At 46.4% G+C, this 18,909-nt stretch overlaps 1 protein-coding gene across 2 annotated transcripts in view; it reads right to left on the reverse strand.

Annotated features, from left to right (window-relative positions):
• The window catches only part of STK38L (serine/threonine kinase 38 like), a 55,738-nt gene that overhangs the window by 24,227 nt on the left and 12,602 nt on the right, over positions 1-18,909 (reverse strand). For both annotated transcript variants that reach the window (XM_082252930.1, XM_082252929.1), the window contains exons 5-7: positions 16,992-17,075; positions 12,142-12,265; positions 1,698-1,852 (exon numbers count right to left, since the gene is read on the reverse strand). In XM_082252930.1, the coding sequence (XP_082109056.1) occupies positions 1,698-1,852; positions 12,142-12,265; positions 16,992-17,075 (363 nt within the window). The remainder of the gene's footprint in view (positions 1-1,697; positions 1,853-12,141; positions 12,266-16,991; positions 17,076-18,909) is intronic.

Genomic DNA, 18,909 nt, shown 5'->3' on the forward strand with positions numbered 1-18,909 from the left:
GAGGGGGGGTTATATACCAAGCTGAGGACGGCCCATTAGCATAGCCAGGTGTTTTTTGTTCCGCCTAGTCCTACTCCTGGAGGCGGCAATATAACCCAGTAGTTATGATTTATGGAGCGATGTGTCTGTCGATGAACGAAAGAGAAATATACTTCTCCAGAGAACAGGTCCATCACCTAAACACGCTAGCAAAAAACTGGAGCATCACTGAGTGGGTGGGGTTATGTGGGTATACTCTGGGGTGGCCCTAGCAAAGTTGATTTTTGACAAAGACCTGAAGGTACCAGTATAAAATTGTATGAAAAGGACAAAATATATTTCCTGTTTTCATGTGTGGCTGATGACTTTAGCCTTTAGTGTGGATAATAATCAAATTTACCCCTAGATTGTGTCACAGAATTCATTTTTCCATTGACCATGTCCCTGTAGCTAGAAACCACTTTATTACTCCCTGTGTCATTACCGGTTAAAGTTCTTGCAGAGGGGAAGCTGCTGGGAGGTCAGTTTGTAAATATGGCCCCAGGACTACATCTCCCAAGAGCCTTTACCCTATACACAGTGTGTGGGCAGCCTCTTGGTAGTCAAAGCAGAAACACTACATTGTTGAGAAAGAAATCAATGCATTGCTGAGAAATGACTACCACAAAACCAGCTTGAAGTCAACAAAAGCCCTTCTACCCAGGCTCTTAAAGTAGGAGTAAAGTCAAAACTTTTTTTCTTTTAGATGGAATGGAGAAGGATAAGATTTTTATTGCTGTCTGTGCCCCTGTTAGGGAGATTCCCCCTCTCGTTTATTCCCGTTTATTATCAGCGAAAGTAAAAGTAGAAGGAAAATCCCACATTTTGGGTTGTCCCCAGAACAGGGATAGTGGGGATATTTTCCAATATGGATGCTACTTCTGGTGACAACCAGAGATTCCCTTACCTTCTCTCGCTTCCTGTTTTGGCTATGGGACCAGAAATTAAGGAAAATCTCCCCAATGAGAAACAGATGGCAAAAATAAACCTTACAGGGGTTATAACCCTCCTTTATCAAATATAAATAAAAAGTTTTGCCTTTCGTTCTTTTAGGGATTTGCACAGTGAGATCTGGCCGTCTTATTGCCTCGCTTACTTCTCACCCTAATTGAGGTTTTGGGCAAACCAGTTCCTCCTGACAATATATTGGTAGAGTAGGAGCGCCAAGTAAAAGCCCTGTCCAGTCAGCAGGCCCAGAAACACAATAAATGAGGGTGAACATCTATGACAAAAACACTGAAGCTGCTTTTGCTGAATTTGGCATCTGGAAATGCTATTTCCCTGCCCTCTACTTAAGTATATGACCCATCACAAGCATACAGATAACTTTTCTTCAACTTCATGATCTTCTAACATGTGTCAGAATAATGACTCAGACTCCACTAATACAAATCTAACGGAACCCAAAAGTAGCTAGAAGTAGGTCATATGCAGGTCAACTGCAGATCAAATGCAATGAATTCCGAATGATCCCAGTAAGCTGTTGAACTGACAGAAGCCCGCCCCCTATTGACACAAGCCCCCGAAGACTAGCAGTTTAAGAAGGAAGTCGCAATAGCCGCACACATTATTATAACAACAGGATTTCTTTTGAAGCAGAAAAAATAAATCCTACATTTTACTGAAGAGAACAGTTTGAAGGGATATAAAAAGGAAAAGTAGAAAGAAACAAAAAGCACCTTAGCATCCAACAACAGGTTGTCAGGTTTGACGTCCCGATGAATGAAGCCCAGCTGATGAATTGCATCAATGGCCAATACAGTCTCTGCTATGTAGAACTGTGTCTCCTCTTCTGTTAAAGTATCTTTCTTCATTAGTAAGGTCATCATGTCACCTAGATGAGGGAGAGTTGATCTTTTAAATGGGGACACAAATAACAAAAGAAAAAAACTATTTTGCTTGTAAAGCAAGGAAGATGTAAAAACCCTTGTAGTCAGCTATTTATGTGGAAGAAGATGTAACTGAAAATTTCAATGTGCGCTAATACTAAACAATTTAACAATATAAAATTGTCCATAAAGTGAAAAAATCTAAAACAATAGACAGTCTATTCCATCTGAAGAGGGGTGTTCCCAAAATGTTGCATGTAGAAAAAACCAACTCGTGGATAATAGGTGAAGTTTGCGCACCTTTTTTCCTTATTATTATCCTTAGTCAGCTATTTATGACCGTGCTTCTTAAAAGGAAGGCTTCCTTCCACTTCTTGTCCAGGGGATGGATGTCAGTTAAAACATGAAGTGAAGGGAAACCCCAAAAGGGTAACAGATCGCATTTAACACTGAATTTCAGAGAGGTTCAAAAGAAAGAAATGAATGAAGCTCTGTATCCATTAAAGTGGGAGTAAATTCCCTTTGCTGATTTTTACCTATAGGTAAGCCTATATTGAGCCTCAATATAGGCTTACCTATAGGTAGAGTAAATATCTCCTAAACGTTTAGGAAATATTAACTTTAGGAGCGGCTGGTGGTGTCACCGCGGCATGTGCACTGGGCTCCGACTAGACTGTACTGTCCATTCAAATCTCCATGCAGTGGCCAGGACTCCTATGCACGTGCGCGGGAGTGATTCACAGCTCAGCCATTCATACGGTCGAAGCCTGCGAACCCAGAAGGAAGACTGGGTGAAGATGGAAGCACCTATAGTGGCGACAGTGTGAAACTGCAGTGAATACTAGCACATTATGACAAACTACTCAGGGACCATTTTTTTTTTTTTTTTTTTTAACTGCAGTTTACTACCGCTTTAATACAATAAGAGCCTGTGTAGATGGCATTCGTTTGATGTCAACTTGAAACGCTTCTGAGATCACTCAGAATTCACTGACTGGTGCACCGGAAGTAAAGTTGACCACCTTCTGACCAGATTCAAGCAGGTTTTGCATTCTCAAACTTGTATGAGACTGCAAAACCCATTTAAAACAAAATTGTCGACACAGACCCTAAATGTACTGTTTTAAATGCAAGCACTGTAAGTATCTGAATTAGACTTTGAACAAGCACTCTTGCAGTTCCTGTACAGCACAGCGTAGACTTGGAAAGAGAGAACAGCACTAGGAGCCAAAGAGCTCTAGTGCAGTCTGCTGCTTCCCCTTTCACTGTCCCAGTCAATGGCTGGGGGGGGGGGAAGAGATGGGATTTTTGACTTACCGTAAAATCTTTTTCTCTGATGTTCATTGACAGACACCGCTCTTATCATTCTTGACCATTGAGTTATGATGCCCCCTACAGGAGTAGGACACTACGCAGAAAAAAAACTTGTGGCTTCACCCATGGCCAATCCCAGGGGGTATACAGTTGTGCTCATAAGTTTACATACCCTGGCAGAATTTATGATTTCTTGGCCATTTTTCCGAGAATATGAATGACAACACAAACTTTTCTTTCACTCATGGTTAGTGTTTGGTTGAAGCCATTTATTAGCAATCAACTGTGTTTACTCTTTTTAAATCATGACAACAGAAACTACCCAAATGACTGATCAAAAGTGTACATACCCTGGTGATTTTGGCCTGATAACATGCACACAAAGTGACACAAAGGGGTTTGAATGGCTATTAAAAAGGTAACCATCCTCATCTGTGATCTGTTTGCTTGTAGTGTGTGCGAAAAAGGTCAATACGTTTAGGAGTCCTGACAGACCCTTGCATCTTTCATCCAGTGCTGCACTGACATTTCTGGATTCTGAGTCATGGGGAAAGCAAAAGAATTGTCAAAGGATCTGCGGGAAAAGGTAGTTGAACTGTTGAGAATGCCAATCAGCAGTGTTCAAACTCTAATGGGGTTCTGTTGAAACCAAACCACGGTCAGGTAGATCAACAAAATTTTCAGCCACTACTGCCAGGAAAATTGTTCAGGATGCAAAGAAAAACCCACAAATAACTTCAGGTGAAATACAGGACTCTCTGAAAACATGTGGTGTGGCTGTTTCAAGATGTACAATAAGGAGGCACTTGAAGAAAGTTTGGCTGCATGGTCGAGTCACCAGAAGAAAACCATTACTATGCAAATGCCACAAAGTATCTCGCTTACAATACGCCAAACAGCACAGAGACAAGCCTCAAACCTTCCGGCACAAAGTAATTTTGAGTGATGAGACCAAAATTGAGCTTTTTGGCCACAACCAAACACGCTACATTTGGAGAGGAGTCAACAAGGACTATGATGAAAGGTACACCATTCCGACAGTGAAACACGGAGGTGGATCGTAAGGTTTTGGGGATGTGTGAGCTACAAAAGGCACAGGAAATGTGGTCAGAATTGATGGAAAGATGAATACAGTATGTTATCAAAAAAATACTGGAGGAAAATTTGCATTCATCTGCCTGGAAGCTGCGCATGGGACATACTTGGACATTAACATGACAATAGGTAAAAGCAAAGGTTAAGTACCCTAGGATCAGAAAAAGACCGGATTACTAAATATACCGGTCCCAGTTAGAAGCACCGACTCACCAATTAAAGTGGCATCTAACCCTTCAACTCCTGAATACGACAAACAATATGTGGAAAACAGAGAGGAAAGACCAAAGTTGTTCGATAAAGGAGGAGGAGAATAGAGCAACGCGGTTTTCTTCTTTAAAAGTTTAATGAATACCAAAAATGGAACCCGAACCTCATAGCAAATCAAAACAGACCACATTACACATACATTAAAAAATGCATTAAAAAATGATAACGTTGCCAAAGGATGCACACCCGGGTCCACACTTAACCACATGAACAAACATGTTAATATAAAATCACACAAAGGTAGTATGACAAGATAACAGGCAGTGGTGAGATTAAGGAAATAGCGGTGTGGTAGTTCCAACAAGGTGATACTTTCACACTGCGAACATTATTGTCACGGTTCTGTCTGGAACAAACCTACAACAACCTAAATCACTGGTATATGGGTAATGGTGGAAACCACAATCAAGTCAGCTTAGCACCGGCTATACTTATACATAGTGGACATCTAATATCACATTTTCACCCAATAGTCACCAGGAATAGATCTTGTGGCACTTTAAGAGATGCAAAACAATAAACCCAAATAATACAGAACCCAGCAGGGAGTGTGATCAAACAGGTGGATAATGGATTCCACACCAGTATGTGGCTGGTACACACTGATTAGCGATAGATTTCCTATGGTGCCTTGTCAAGCAGCTTTAAGTTGTGCAAAAATGTCTTGCTTGTCTGATAGGCACAGATAGTAAGATGATCAAAGTATGGCAATAAGCCACAGAAAGCAAAAATCACATGTGTGTAAATCTTGGTGGTTGGAGTCTGACCATACTGATACAACATAACGTTTAGAGTCAGTGATCGAAGCGGATCTCTAAAAGTAGAATGTTAATGGTGTTACAGTCCTTTGGGGAATACAGTGCGAGCCAAAGGGATGATCTCGTGCTCCACAGCCACCTTCTTAGTATATCCACTAGTGCGGTTTCAGACAGCATGCAGCCTATTGAGCTGTTCTGTCCATATCATGTGATCCAACAGGTGAATAATGAATTCCACACCAGTATGTAGCGGATACACAATGATTAGCAACCTGTAAGTATGAAGATATTCTATGGTGCCTTTATCAAGCAGCTTCAAGCAGTACAAAAAGTCTTGGTAGTCAGAGGCACAGATAAGGCCAAGGTGATCAAGGTATAGCAGTAAATCGCAGAAAGCAAAAATCACATGTGTATAAATCCTGGTGGTTGGAATCTAGCCACATTGATACAATATAATCTTTAGAGTCAGTGATAGAAGCGGATCTCCGAAGGTGGGATGTTAATGTTACTCAGTTTGTCCGCAACAGCAGTCCTTTAGGGAATACAGTATGGACTGAAGGAGGATCCCGTGCTCCACATGCAGCTCACAGCCACTTCCTTTGTATGTCCACTAATGCTGTTTCAGACAGCATACAACCGGTTGAGCTGTTCTGTCCACATCATCAGAGATCTTTGGTGGTAATCCCTCCCAGGTGTGCTGGGCTTCTGTGATGAAGATTGTGAACTCAAGGTGTGTATCTTGAGCACATGATGGGAGCCAGAAGCAATATAAGTCAGGCAGTATGTCTTCTTTCTCTGAATCAAAGTGAAGACTGATGAAAAGCAAAGAAGACGGCAAGAGTCTCAATAGGACTAGGAGTACAATCTACATAGGAACAACCCTGTAGTGTAAAGTTCATGTATTGCTCGACATCTGACATCTGACACAAAAATAGCCTCAAGGTTAATCAGTGAAAGCTGTGATATCCAGCGTTTTGCATCAGAAGTTCAAAAGGGTCTGAGTTTGGACCAAGGTGTCCACAAGCTGATGCGTTTCGTTCACTAAATAATGTTAACTTCTTCAGGGCTGCCCTGACACCCTGCGCGCAGAAGTGATAGCCCCGCACCAGGGAGTGTGTGGCCAAAGGTTGTTGGAAAAAACCACCAAGCCGGATACCTGGCCCTTGATGGTACTCAAGGCAAATTTCTGTTCAAACACCCGTTGACAGAAGATTAAGATCTAAACCATCGAGAAGGAGTGAGGATGAACCCCCAAGAGACTCCCACCACGCGGTGTACGTATCCCACATACAATGGTAGATCTTTAGAGAAGTAGATTTCTTAGCTTTTACACCGTAGGAATCACAGACTCCAACAAACCTATCTTTTAGCACTTGGCATTAAGCAGCCAAGCCGTCAAAGCCAGCCACTGTAAAACAGGTCAGTCCATGGAACAGCAGATCCTCCCTGAGAGGAAGCTTCAAAGGAACGTCAGTGACCAGCAGCACTAGATCGGTGTATCAGACCCAGCAAGGCCAGTCGTGAGCCACCAAGATGACCAGAATCCCTTCTGCCTCGATCCTGCGTAGGAGTCTGGGCAGAAGCTTAAGAGGAAAGGCACAGATCAGACGATACTGACCCCACGGGGCCACCAGCGTGTCTTAGCATCTGCAAGACGATCAGTTGACCAAGCCACAAACCTGTGAACCTTTCTGTTGAGCTGGGATGCCAACAGATTCACCTCGGGGGGGGGTACCCCACCGGAGACAGCTGATGAAAAACCTCCGGATAAAGAGACCACTCCCCTTGGTCCAATGCCTGCCGAATGAGGTAATCCGCCTGCCAATTTTCCATCCCAGGAATGTGCATGGCAGAGAGGGCTGGAACGAACCGTTCTGCCCACCTTGGAATGCCAGCTACCTCTAGAGCCGCCAGGGCACTTTTTGTGCACACTTGGTGGTTGACATAAGCCACAGCCATGGCACAGTCCGACTGAATGTGCATTGGGTATTCCTGAAGATGATCCATCCAATGATGCAGACAGACACAGTCTTATCGCTCGGAGTTCCAAGACATTGATCGGTAGCCTGGACTCTTTCTCAGATCCCCTGAGCAGATCCCCCTGGACAGGCTGGCATCCGTGGTGACTAATGTCCAATACAAGGGAAGGAAGGATTTTCCCAGCCAAAGCGCCGGAGAGCAAAGCCACCATATCAGGGATTCCTTTGTTCCCCAACTCATTGTTCACTCAACTCATTTGGTCAGAATTCTCCCTTTGCAGGGACCTGGTATGGAACTGTGCAGATAGAGACGCCTAAAAAAAGGTAGATACCATCAGGTTCAGCATCCGCATGCAAGTCTGAAGGGATGACCATTTGTTGGACAACAGAAGGAGACTTGCAGCCTGCAATTTCTGGAATTTGTCCAGAGGAAGGAGCACTCCGGCTACGGCTGAGTCAGGCTCAAATAGTCCAGCTTAGTTGACCGAACCAGGGCAGACTTCTGAAGATTCGGAATCCAGCCGAACTCCTGCAGAGTTCATATTATGATCTCCAGGTTTTCCCCCAGAGCAGGTGGGGAAACTGCTCCCAGAAGGAGATTGTCTAAGTATCCCAGTACCGCGATCCCCCGTTGGCGTAGCAAGGCTAGCACAGAAGCAAACACTTTGTGAAGACCCAAGGCGAGACCAAAGGGTAACGCCACAAACTGAGAATGCTCCTGTCCCACAGCAAAGCGGAGAAAATGCTAGCGACTGCCACATATTGGAATGTGAAGATGGGTATCCTTGATATCTATAGATGTGAGGAAGTCCCCTATGCAGGGATGCCACCACCGTTCAAATAGACTCCATTCTAAACTTCTGTACCTGCACAAAGCAGTTCAACGCCTTGAGGTCCAGGATTGGACACAGTTTGCCTTCCTCCTGGGGACTGAAGAGGTTTGAGTAAAAACCCTGAAAACCTTCCTAAGTCGGAACCGGGACGATCACTCCTTGAAGGAACAGGTCTTTTACTGCCCCTGCAATCGGTCTGTGGACAGGCGCAGGTTGGGGGGCAAAACTCGATCTTGTAACTGGACTGAATGACTGTGGACCCACCTGTCTTGCACTAGGGAGATCCACAGGTCTGGAAACCAGCTTTTACAGGGAAGGCAACACAATGTCCTCATTCAAAGGAAGTCAGAGATCACTTTATCCCTATGGACCACCAAAGAAGAAGGTGCAAACTAAAGAGTGCGTGGCTAGGGGTTGCTGAAAGAAGATTGCCAGGGCAGACACCTTGCCCTTGATGGTACTCAAGGCCAACTTCTGATCAATGCGCCGTTGAAGAAAGGTTAAGATCCGAGCAATAGAAAAGGATCGAGGATGAGCGCCAATCGACTCACACCATGAAATGTACGACCTCCTCGCCTTCACCATAGTAGGAATCACTGATCCAGACAGACCTCTATCCCTCAGTACCTGGCTTTCAATAGCTAAGCCATTAAAACCAGCAACTGTAAAGCAGTATGGTAGATTAGCCCCTGGGACAACTGGTCGTCTGAGAGGAAGCCCCCGAGGGACATTTACGGCCACCAAGGATGATTGGAAGGTCCCACGCTCTTGATTCCTCACGGAAACTGCAGAAAAAGCCTGAGCCGAGGATGATAATGGCCTTACCGTGGCCCTTGGACACCTGCGGCATCTGCCAGAGAAACCCGTGATCTTGCCACGAACCTCAGTATCCTCCTGTGGAGCCGAATCTGCTGAAGGAGTTGCATGTAGGACTGTGCAAACAGAACTGTCTTGAAGGTGTATACCACCAGACTCAGATCATGTATGCAAATCGGGAGAGAGAACTATCTATGTGACAGCAGCAGGTGAATCACGGCCCGTGGTTCCTGTAATTTGTCCAGAGGAAGGACCACCCTGGTAAGAATTAACATCAGATCTAGATAATTCAATTCCCTGGACAGGGATAGGGGGGATCTTCGGTAGTTCGGACTTTACCTAAACCTTTGCAAGAATTAAATCCGCACAAGGAGAATGAGGACCTAAAAAAACCTGAAAAAGGACAAGCTTTGTCCCTCCCCTTCTGGGTACCTCCAAAAGAATCATTTCTTGGATCCTCTAGATGCTCATGAAGGAGGTCCACGAGGCCGGAAAACAGCGAAGATGTCCCCCCACCCCAATAATGTGCGAGCGCAGACCTTCATGCTGAGTGGGGTCTTAACTGTGGGTTCGGAGAAGCTAGCTCTAGGCTTACCAGCCCAAGGATGGTTGGAACCCTCCTGGGGAAGATTTGAAATATCCATTTCCCTTATTCTCCGTCCCAGAAGCACAAAATAATTTTCTATAAGTTGAGAAGGAGGGCCCCTTCCCTTTCCTAGACTATGGCAGGAAGGTACTCTTCCCCCCCGTGATACCCATAATGATGTCATCCAGGGTACCCCCAAACAGGCGATCGCCTTAAAAAGGGCAGATCAATGAGAGCTTTCTCAGAGGCTTGGTCTGCGGACCAATTCTTAAGCCACAACACGCGCCTACTCACCACCGCTGAAACAACGTTTGGACAGCACAGGAGCTGTATCCAAAGCTGCATCACAAAAACTGCAGTCCATGGACCAACTGGTCGGCTAAATCAACATAACCAGCGGGGATCTGCTCACACCCCGGCCCTGGCGCAAAAGCTTGGCCTATTCGGCTAGGGTCTGAGACACCAGGGCTGAGGCAAAAACTGGCCGCAATTATCGAACCAGCCATAGTAAACATGCTGCGTGCCACAGCCTCCGCTTTCCTGTGAGCCGAATCCTTAACCAATTAAGCCCCGGAGGATTTGGCTGCTAAAGGACCAGGGGTTTTTTTGCGATTTTTTACTGCGTGACTTTAACGGACAATTGCGCGGTCGTGCGACGCTGTACCTAAACGAATTTGATGTCCTTTTTTTCCCACAAACAGAGCTTTCTTTTGGTGGTATTTGATCACCTGTGCGATTTTTTGATCACGCGCTATAAACAAAAAAAGAGCGTAAATTTTGCAAAAATAACAATATTTTTCACATTTTTTTTATATGAAATTCCCCAAAAAAAAAAAGTAAAAATCAAAATTTTTTAACATTTTTCGGCCAATTTGTTTTATGCTACCTATGTTTGGTAAAAAAAAAAAAAAATCGCAAAAAGCGTATTTTGATTGCTTTGCGCAAAAGTTATCGCGTTTACTAACAAAGGGAAAGATTTTTGTCGTTTTTGGTGTTTTTTTTTTTAACGCGTAATGGCGGCGATCTGCGATTTTTTTTTCGGTACTGCGACATTGCAGCGGACAGATCGGACCCTTGACTGACATTTTTGACACTTTTGGGGGTACCAGTGACATTACTGCAGTAATCAGTGCTATACATATGCACTGTTACTGCAAAAATGACACTGGCAGGGAAGGGGTTAACTTTATTGGACAGGGAGGGGTTAAGTGTGTCCTAGGGGCGTGATTCTAACTGTGTAGGGACATTCCTATTGGTGTAAAAGCAAAGATCAAACCGTTCTACATAGTAGAACGGACAGATCTTCACTTTTACACAGGGAGAACTGACAGGCAGCTTGTTTACCCAAGCCGCTCTGTCTTTCTCCCTTCACAGGAGCGATCGCAGTGTGACTGGCGGACATCGAGTCCGCCGGTCACACGCACTGACTTGTCTGTGAACGAGCCGCGGCGGGCGCGCGCCCGCCCGCGATAGGCTCGCAAGTCAGTGACAGGCGAGTGACGTACCGATACGTCACTCTGCCTGGCCGGGGCTGACCGCCGCAGTATATAGTCGTGCGGCGGTCGGCAACCGGTTAAAGGACGGGAGACCCGGGTGAGCCACGGGAAGGCGGCAGGAAGGGGAACGTCCCCTCCCGCTCCTTGTAATGACAGCTGAGCGGCTTTTCAGCCGCCCCTCGGCTATGGACGCCGGTACCGGGGTGATACCTCTAGCTGCAGGCATCACTCCGGTACAAGCACCTTCCGAAATATCGGTAATATATATGCACTTTCCGATATATCAGGGAAAGTGCATATCGGCTCTTGATAAATCGGCTTTGCCGATAATCGGTCGATCCCTACTTTGAAGTGCGAGGCGATTTATGCGTACCAAACGACAGCGACATCTGTGGCTACATCAGTCGCATGCTCCATTTTTAAAGACTCACGCACTGCAGTGATAAGTGCGTCTACCAGTGCTTTTTAATTTGCTGCGGTGACAATTGAGGAATCACTGTCGGATGGATTGGGCTGCGTCCACGGCGGCATCAGGCTCAGAATCAGATGGACAGACTAAGCAGGGAAAGGCGGAGGATGCTTCCTCCTGGGCCTTAGCCCACACGCCCCGGGACACTAAGGACTGCAGGACCACCATCAGTGCAACCACCTAGCACGTAGCTGTGGGGGAATCACTGGATCTAGATTATCCAGCCCGGCAGCTGATTGTAGATCACCCGAGAGAAAAAAAACAAACAAAAACAAAACAAGCCGGGAGCCTAGGTCTTTGCTCTAGGCAATCAATCAGTTTTAATCTGTCTAGTCAGGAGTAGAGAAGGGGGTTCTATATCAAGCTGAGGATAGCCCATGGGTGTAGATAGGTTTTTTTTTTTTTGTTCTGCTTAGTCCTACTCCTGGAGGAGGCAATATAACCCAGTAGTCATGAATTATGGAGCGCTGTGTCCATCGATAAACAGGAAAGAAAAGTAAGCTTTACTGAAATGCTGCAGATAAATATCATCAAGTCTCCTCTCCCGGACAGGGCTGTGCTGTATGGCACAGCTAAGTCTCAGGACTGGATGAACAGTAATACAAATCCTTTAGCAGGTAAACACCTTTATATGTATTTGTGTATTTCACGGTTTGCCTGGATCTTAAAAAAAGTTACCTCCAGGTAAAAATTCCATGATCAAATAGAGATTCCTTTTGTCTTGAAAGCTGTAGAACATTTTCACCACCCAGGCACCATCAGCCTCCACTAAGATGTCTCGCTCTGCCCGAATATGAGCCACCTATAGAAAAAAAAAAAAAAATGGGATTTTTGAATTAACGTAAAATCCATTTCTCTGACGTATATTGACGGACACAGCTTCAGATCTTCATAACTGTTGGGTTATACTGCCCCCTAAAAGAGGACACTAGGCTGAAAAAAGTCTGGCTACGCCCATGGGCAGTCCCAGGGGGTATACTCCCTCTCTCTGCTATAGATACTCAGTTTAGTTACAAGCAGTGTCAGAATTACAACTCCACAGAGGGGTGGGTGCTGTGTCAATCAATGAACATCAGAGAAATGGATTTTACGGTAAGTCAAAAATCCCATTTTCTCTTTCGTTCATTGACGGACACAGCTTCAGATCTTTATTACTGTTGGGACGTCCCAAAGCAGTGTTAAACATGAGGGGTGGGAACAGCAAAACATTCCCAAAACTAAACAGTAGCCAACCAGGCAACAGGAGCTCAACCAAAACTGGAGCCCACATGAAAAAAACAATACACCCTAAAAGAGGATCAGGTCTTCAAAACCTTGCGGCCAACAGGAAGCATCCGCAGATGCCAACACGTCCACTTTATGTAAAAGTGTGCACCGACGACCAGGTGGCCGCCTTGCAAACCTGTGTCACTGATGCTTGATGACGGAAGGCCCAGGAGGCACTAAGCGCCCTAGTAGAGTGCGCGTAACAGGAAAAGGAGGAACATGACCCTTGATGGAATAGGCCTGAATCACTGCCTGTCTGATCCATCTGGAAATGGTTGCAGAGGAAGCGGACAGCCCTTTACGAGGCCCATCCTTGGGCACAGAGAGTGAGTCTGACTTCCTGTAGCTGCCAGGTACACCCTAATTGCCCAGGCCACATCCAAGACATGCAAGGCAATTTCCTTCGGATGTTTAGGCCTGGGATACAGGGAAAGCAACACAATCTCTTCATTCAAATGATAATCAGAGACACCCTTTGGAAAGAACGATGGACAGGGGCGAAGAACCACCTTATTTATGAATCACCAGGTAAGGTGAATGACAGGTTAAAGCCACCAGTTCAGACACCCTGCATGCAGAGGTGATAGCAACCAAAAAGGCCACCTTCTGGGACAGCGTAAGCAGGGGAATCTCCCGAAGATTCTCAAAGGGAGGCTTCTGGAGGACCGAAAGCACCAAATTGGGGTCCCAAAGCGGTAAAGAAACCCACACTGGAGGAACCAAATGTCAGACACCCTGAAGAAAGGTATGTACTAGGGAGTGTGTGGCCAAAGGTCCTTGGAAGAAGACTGCCAAGGCCGACACCTGGCTCTTGATGGTAATCAAGGCCAATTTCTGTTCAGGATTGGACGCACTTTGCCTTCCTTCCTGGGAACTGTAAACAGGTTTGAGTAAAAACCCTGAAAACATTCCGAAGTAGGAACCGAGACAATCAGCCCTTGATGCAACAAATATTGTACCGCCCCAAACAGACTCTGTAAGCGGTCCGGGGACAGGCGCAAGTTGGAAGGAAAGAACCTTGCCAGGGTACAAGAGAGGAACTCAAGCTTCTAGCCGTACCGAATGAATGACTTTGTGGACCCAATTGTCTTGCACCAGTGAAGTCCACGGGACCAGAAACCAGCTAAGATGTCCCCCCTACCCCCGATACAGGTGAGGGCGCATCTTCATGCTGAAGGAGCCTTGTCCGTGGGTCTGCAGAAGCCCATCCTCGGCTTCTGCAGACCAGGTTTATTTGGATCCTCCAGAGGAGGCCCTGAAAGGCTTCGAGCCCTTGTCAGTTGACCCTAAGGGAGGAAAAAACATATGAGCCGAAGAGGAAGGCCCACGTCTACAACGGGGTACCTTTCCCTTAGTAGCCTGCGGAAGAAAGGTACTCTTCACCCCCCAAACCCCCCCCCCCCCACCCCGAGACCTTTAATTATGTCATCCATGGAAGCTCCAAACAGACGATCTTCTTGAAAGGAGAGATTCAAGGGCCAAAAGACACGCCGAAGGATCACTGCCATAACAGAGAGCTGAGCCACTGGGGGGCTGGTTCCAAAGAGGCATCACAGATAAACTGCAGGCCCTGGACCAGCTGGTCTGCCAGCTCAACAAAAGGCAGAGGGGAGCAGATCTCCCTCCAGGTCACAATGTAAAAGCTTAGCCCACTCGGTCAGAGTTTGCAACACCAGGGCAATGGAGAATACCAGCCTCAGTGCTGAACCAGCCAGAGTGTACATATTGTGGCCCACAGCCTTCGCCTTCCTGTCAGCCGGATCCTTAAAGGTCAGGGATTCTTTAACCGGAATCATGGTTGCCTTGTTCAATCTGGAAACAGGAGGGTCCGGAGGAGCAGTCCACTTCTTAAGAACGGACTCCTCATAGCGGTTAGGGACCTCAAGGGGGCACTTTGGTCACCCCCACTCTTTAGCGACAATTCTGTCAAAATAGGTAGGGAAAGGAAATACCTTTGCCGCTCTGGATGGCTTGCGAGTGCCAAAGGGAACCTGCTCCTCCGTCACAGTTGCATCCTCCATCTTCAAGGTCTCATGCACAGATACAATCAGTGCTTCCACCAGCGCCTTTTCATGCGCGGTTGCAGATGTGGAGGAATACTCCCCACTATCAGAGGATTCCAGGTGCGTGGTTGCAGATCCAACAGGGTGACCCACACCCACAGCGGCCGAATCAGATTCAGGACCTGAAGAAACAGACAAGCACTGCCTCCACCCGGGACACAAAAGGACTCCAGGACCGCCGTCAGTGCATCGATGGATGGTTGGCACTGGGAGGGTTCCGCAGCCTCAGAGAGGAACAGGTAGGGAGATGTGCTCCAAAGACTCCATGAGTCACCAGGGGGGACCCCACAAAGTGTAAAACATTGCAAGAGACAACCCCCACCGCGCTGGCAGCACCACCCAGTCGCCAGGCACAAGCACCATGCGATCCTCAGCAGAGAGGGAGAGAACCCCACCAGACTCACCACCCCACAGAAACCCGCACCTGCAGCCACCAGGATTAATCTGCACTCCATGCGTCGATCAGGAAGTGAAAGGATCCAGCAGTCAGCACCAGGGGATGAGGAGGGGCTCAGACCGCAGAAATCGCCGCCCAGAAGGCTCCACTGTCATGGCCACCACTATTTTCATTGGCCAACCCTAACAAAATGGCCGCAGGACTACACAAACCTGGCCGCCCTGTATAGAAACACACAGGCTACAACAAAATGGCGGCCCCATGCAGCACCACAAGATTTACAGGGACCCAGGCAGGATGGGGGGCTGTCAGAAGCACCCACAGGGTACAACCTTCCCCCCCCCCCCCCTTCGCATAGTCGAGTGTCTGGTCGCCGGCCCCTATTGCCAGCATAGCACCCTGCCCCCCTAGGAGGTGGATCAGACCACCCAAACAGCCCCAACATATGTGGAGGAGGGGTAGAATTGGGGACAGACGACAATGGGGGGTGCCTGGTGGGAAGAAAGGAAACCCAGGGGTCCGAAGAAGGGGTACATGTCCAACCCAAAACCCTTCAGGGGGACAGCTACTCACCATACCAGGAACCAGGTGGGTACCGCTCCAGACAGAACACCTCTCCATTAAAATGGGGGGCTGTCGGCCAGGGGGAGCGTTGGGACTCGGACTGAGACTCGGTCGTATGCGACCTTGCGAGGCGTTTAACTCGCAGGCCAGCCCCCGTCCAGTGGGGCTATGTTGCGGCCGACCAAGCACAGGGCTTAGGCCTGTGCGCGCTCGCTGGCTAGACTGGGGTAACCACTGGATCTAGATTATATAGCCCATCGCCCAGTCCGGCAGTTGATTGTAGATCTCACAGGAAAAATGCAAGAGAAAAAAAAATTCTATCTAAAAAGAAAAAAATGCCAGGACCAAAGAGCCCAGCAAGGCATTAGGTCCTTACTCCTGACTAAGCAGAAAAAAAAAAAAAAACAGAGTGCCTATAGCAGAGAGGGGAATATACACCGTGGGACTGTCCCTGGGCTCAGACAGACTTTTTTTCAGCCTAGTGTCCTACTCCGGTACGGGGCAGTGTAACCCAACGGTATTGAAGATCTGAAGCTGTGTTCGTCAACGAACGAAAGAGAAAGTTAGTTTTGCACCATATGGTCATGACAATATGAGCTCTGAGGTTATGTAGCCCTCATTATGCAGACAGAAATGCTATTGCAAGTGTATTTTCTCTAAAATATTACTATAAATAAGTCTGTCTACTGAAGTCACACCAATGCCTTTTTTTTTTTTTGTTTTGTTTTTTTCTTTGAAAGCCCATATCCACGTTTACTTTAATAGCTTCGCACAAACAACGTCTAGAATATTTGCATGTAGATGGACTTTAACAGGAGTTCTGCTGTGCCGGCTACAGGACAAAAGTATTTACACGCTTTTTAGGCAACAGGTTTGAATGCTATGTTAGCTGGCGAAAAGGTTGATTTAAGGTCATAGTTTTGGCTAGATTTTGGAAGTGTTCGTTTATCAGTCAGGTTTTTACTTTTGTCTTTGTTGTCATCTGTGTCCCCATTAGAGAGCTATCCCAATATTTCCTGTCCCTCTAAACACCTGCCATCTGTACAGGAAGAGGAGAAATTTCCTGAATAGCAAAAGGCAATAAAAACATGACAGATGTTCTAATCCCTTTCCCCCTCAATCTAAAATAAACCATTGGCTGGAGTTTCGATTTAGAAGCTGCACTATAGGTTGAAGAGTCACATTTAGCCAGGTAATGAGACAGATCTACACAAAGAATTTTTGAGTCATGTACAAACCTGTTCCTTCTCCAACATGTCCGCTTTCCTGAGGATCTTCATTGCATAGATGTGTCCTGTGTCCTTCTTCTGAACTAGACGCACCTGAAATATAATATCTGCAAGTTTTCTAAATGGGCAATTACACATCCCCTGTCACAGTGGACATTACAAATGCAGAACACTTTAAAAGGGAAAGTAGAACATCTATTGGTCACTTAAAGTGGAATTTCGCTCTCCCAATCAACAATAATTATGTTAATGAATTAACTAATGCTGCTAGCATTAAAAGATAGGAAAGCATATCATATTTACTTGTTTTAAACTTCGTTTTACATTTCTTTAGTTGCTTTCTGGTTTCTTGCCTAGGCAAATGAGGTCAAATATCCCAGGAGCCATCAGGAGGGCGTTTTCCCAGCAAAGCACTCTGCCCTGGAAGTAAATGCTACATGAATTATCTGCCCTTACTCAAGATGGCCACGGCTAAAAATGCTAGGGGGGTGTTTTGCAAAACGAATTCTCAACAAAAAGCATGGAGCCTTGGATGGATGGGGGGGGGGGGGGGGGGGTTTGCTTTGAAAATTAAAAATGAAATAAATTGTGTTTTTGGCTTGCGGTGCTCAGATGCAGTGAAGATCCACTTTTTTTTTAGGTTTAAATGTTTATATCATTAGTCTGAATTTTTAGTATAATATCTTTACTTGTTTATGTACTTATATGGGTGCATAAATGTCAATGTGCTTTCAAGCATGCTGAAATAAGCAAAGTCTGAATGTTTTTTAAAAGAGAGGGAGGGGGTGTCACTCCTGTTAGTGCCTATGCAGGGCTGCTGTTAGAAATCACAGGGCCACTTACAGCCTATCTGATAGGGCTCACCTGTCCCCGAAAATATCAAAACGGTGCACGATACCTCACTGTGTTCATTCAGAAAAGGAAGGGGCAGGTAAATTACATATTTACTGGCCCCTTCCAATGCCCTCCATCCTGACACATCCCCCTGTACCCGCAGTAGCCTGCGGAACAGGGAAGCCAGCAGTACTGTGAGAGGGGAGCAAAGGCACACAGAGAGAAATAAGATGTTGGCAGAACAGTGAGGGGGATCTCTGCGGGGGGGGGGCATTTACAGGAACGATGCCCTGTGTCTGTATCTCAGTGCAGCAGATAAAAGCTGGTTGTTGGGAGAGAAACCAGCTTTCAGCTGCTGCAGAGAGCTGCACAGGGCATCGTTCTGTAATTGCCCATCCACACTGATTCTCCCTGCTGTCTGGGCCCCCCCCCCCCCCTCTGTGTGCCTGGGCCCCCTACAGGAGGACTGGTGGTACCCCCCTATCAGCAGCCCTGCTGTGCCCCCAGGCCCATAGCTGTAGGTCTGCACAATGAGAACTAAGGTACTGCTGCCACTGACCGCTAACCTCAGGAAATTTGGAGTGAGAACTAGTTATGCCACTACTGTGCTGCTAATTGTTCTCCTTGCTAGAAAAAAAGCTGAGAAGTGCAAGTCCTGGCTTAATCCATTTTATTGATCTGTGCGTCCTCCACTTCTCCTGCTGCTTCTAAAGTATTGCCTACTATTTATCAGATGGGCAGCTCTGGCATAAGGATGTAAAGCCCTGCCTCTGCACAGAGACACAGTGCAGAATGATGCGTTGAAAAGAAGAAAGTCTACGGAGCTAGGCCAGGAATAAACAGGGCACAGTCAGCTGAGAGGTCAACATAAAAGTTAAAATATAAAAGTTTGAAAAAAAAAAGTTAATTCTGAAGATGGCTTGTTGCACCCCTAAAATCAGGTCTTCAATCTACCTAATGCACATAAAAGATATAAGCAAGAGAGGGTGCCTCCATCTAAGTGTAAATCCTTTTAACCACTTGAGCTCCAGAAGGTTTTACCCCATTCCTGACCAGGCCATTTGTTGCGATGCGATATGGCACTGCGTTATTT

Source organism: Pelophylax lessonae, assembly GCF_965119305.1.
Source record: "Pelophylax lessonae genome assembly, chromosome: 4".
NCBI classification, from domain to species: Eukaryota; Metazoa; Chordata; class Amphibia; order Anura; family Ranidae; genus Pelophylax; species Pelophylax lessonae.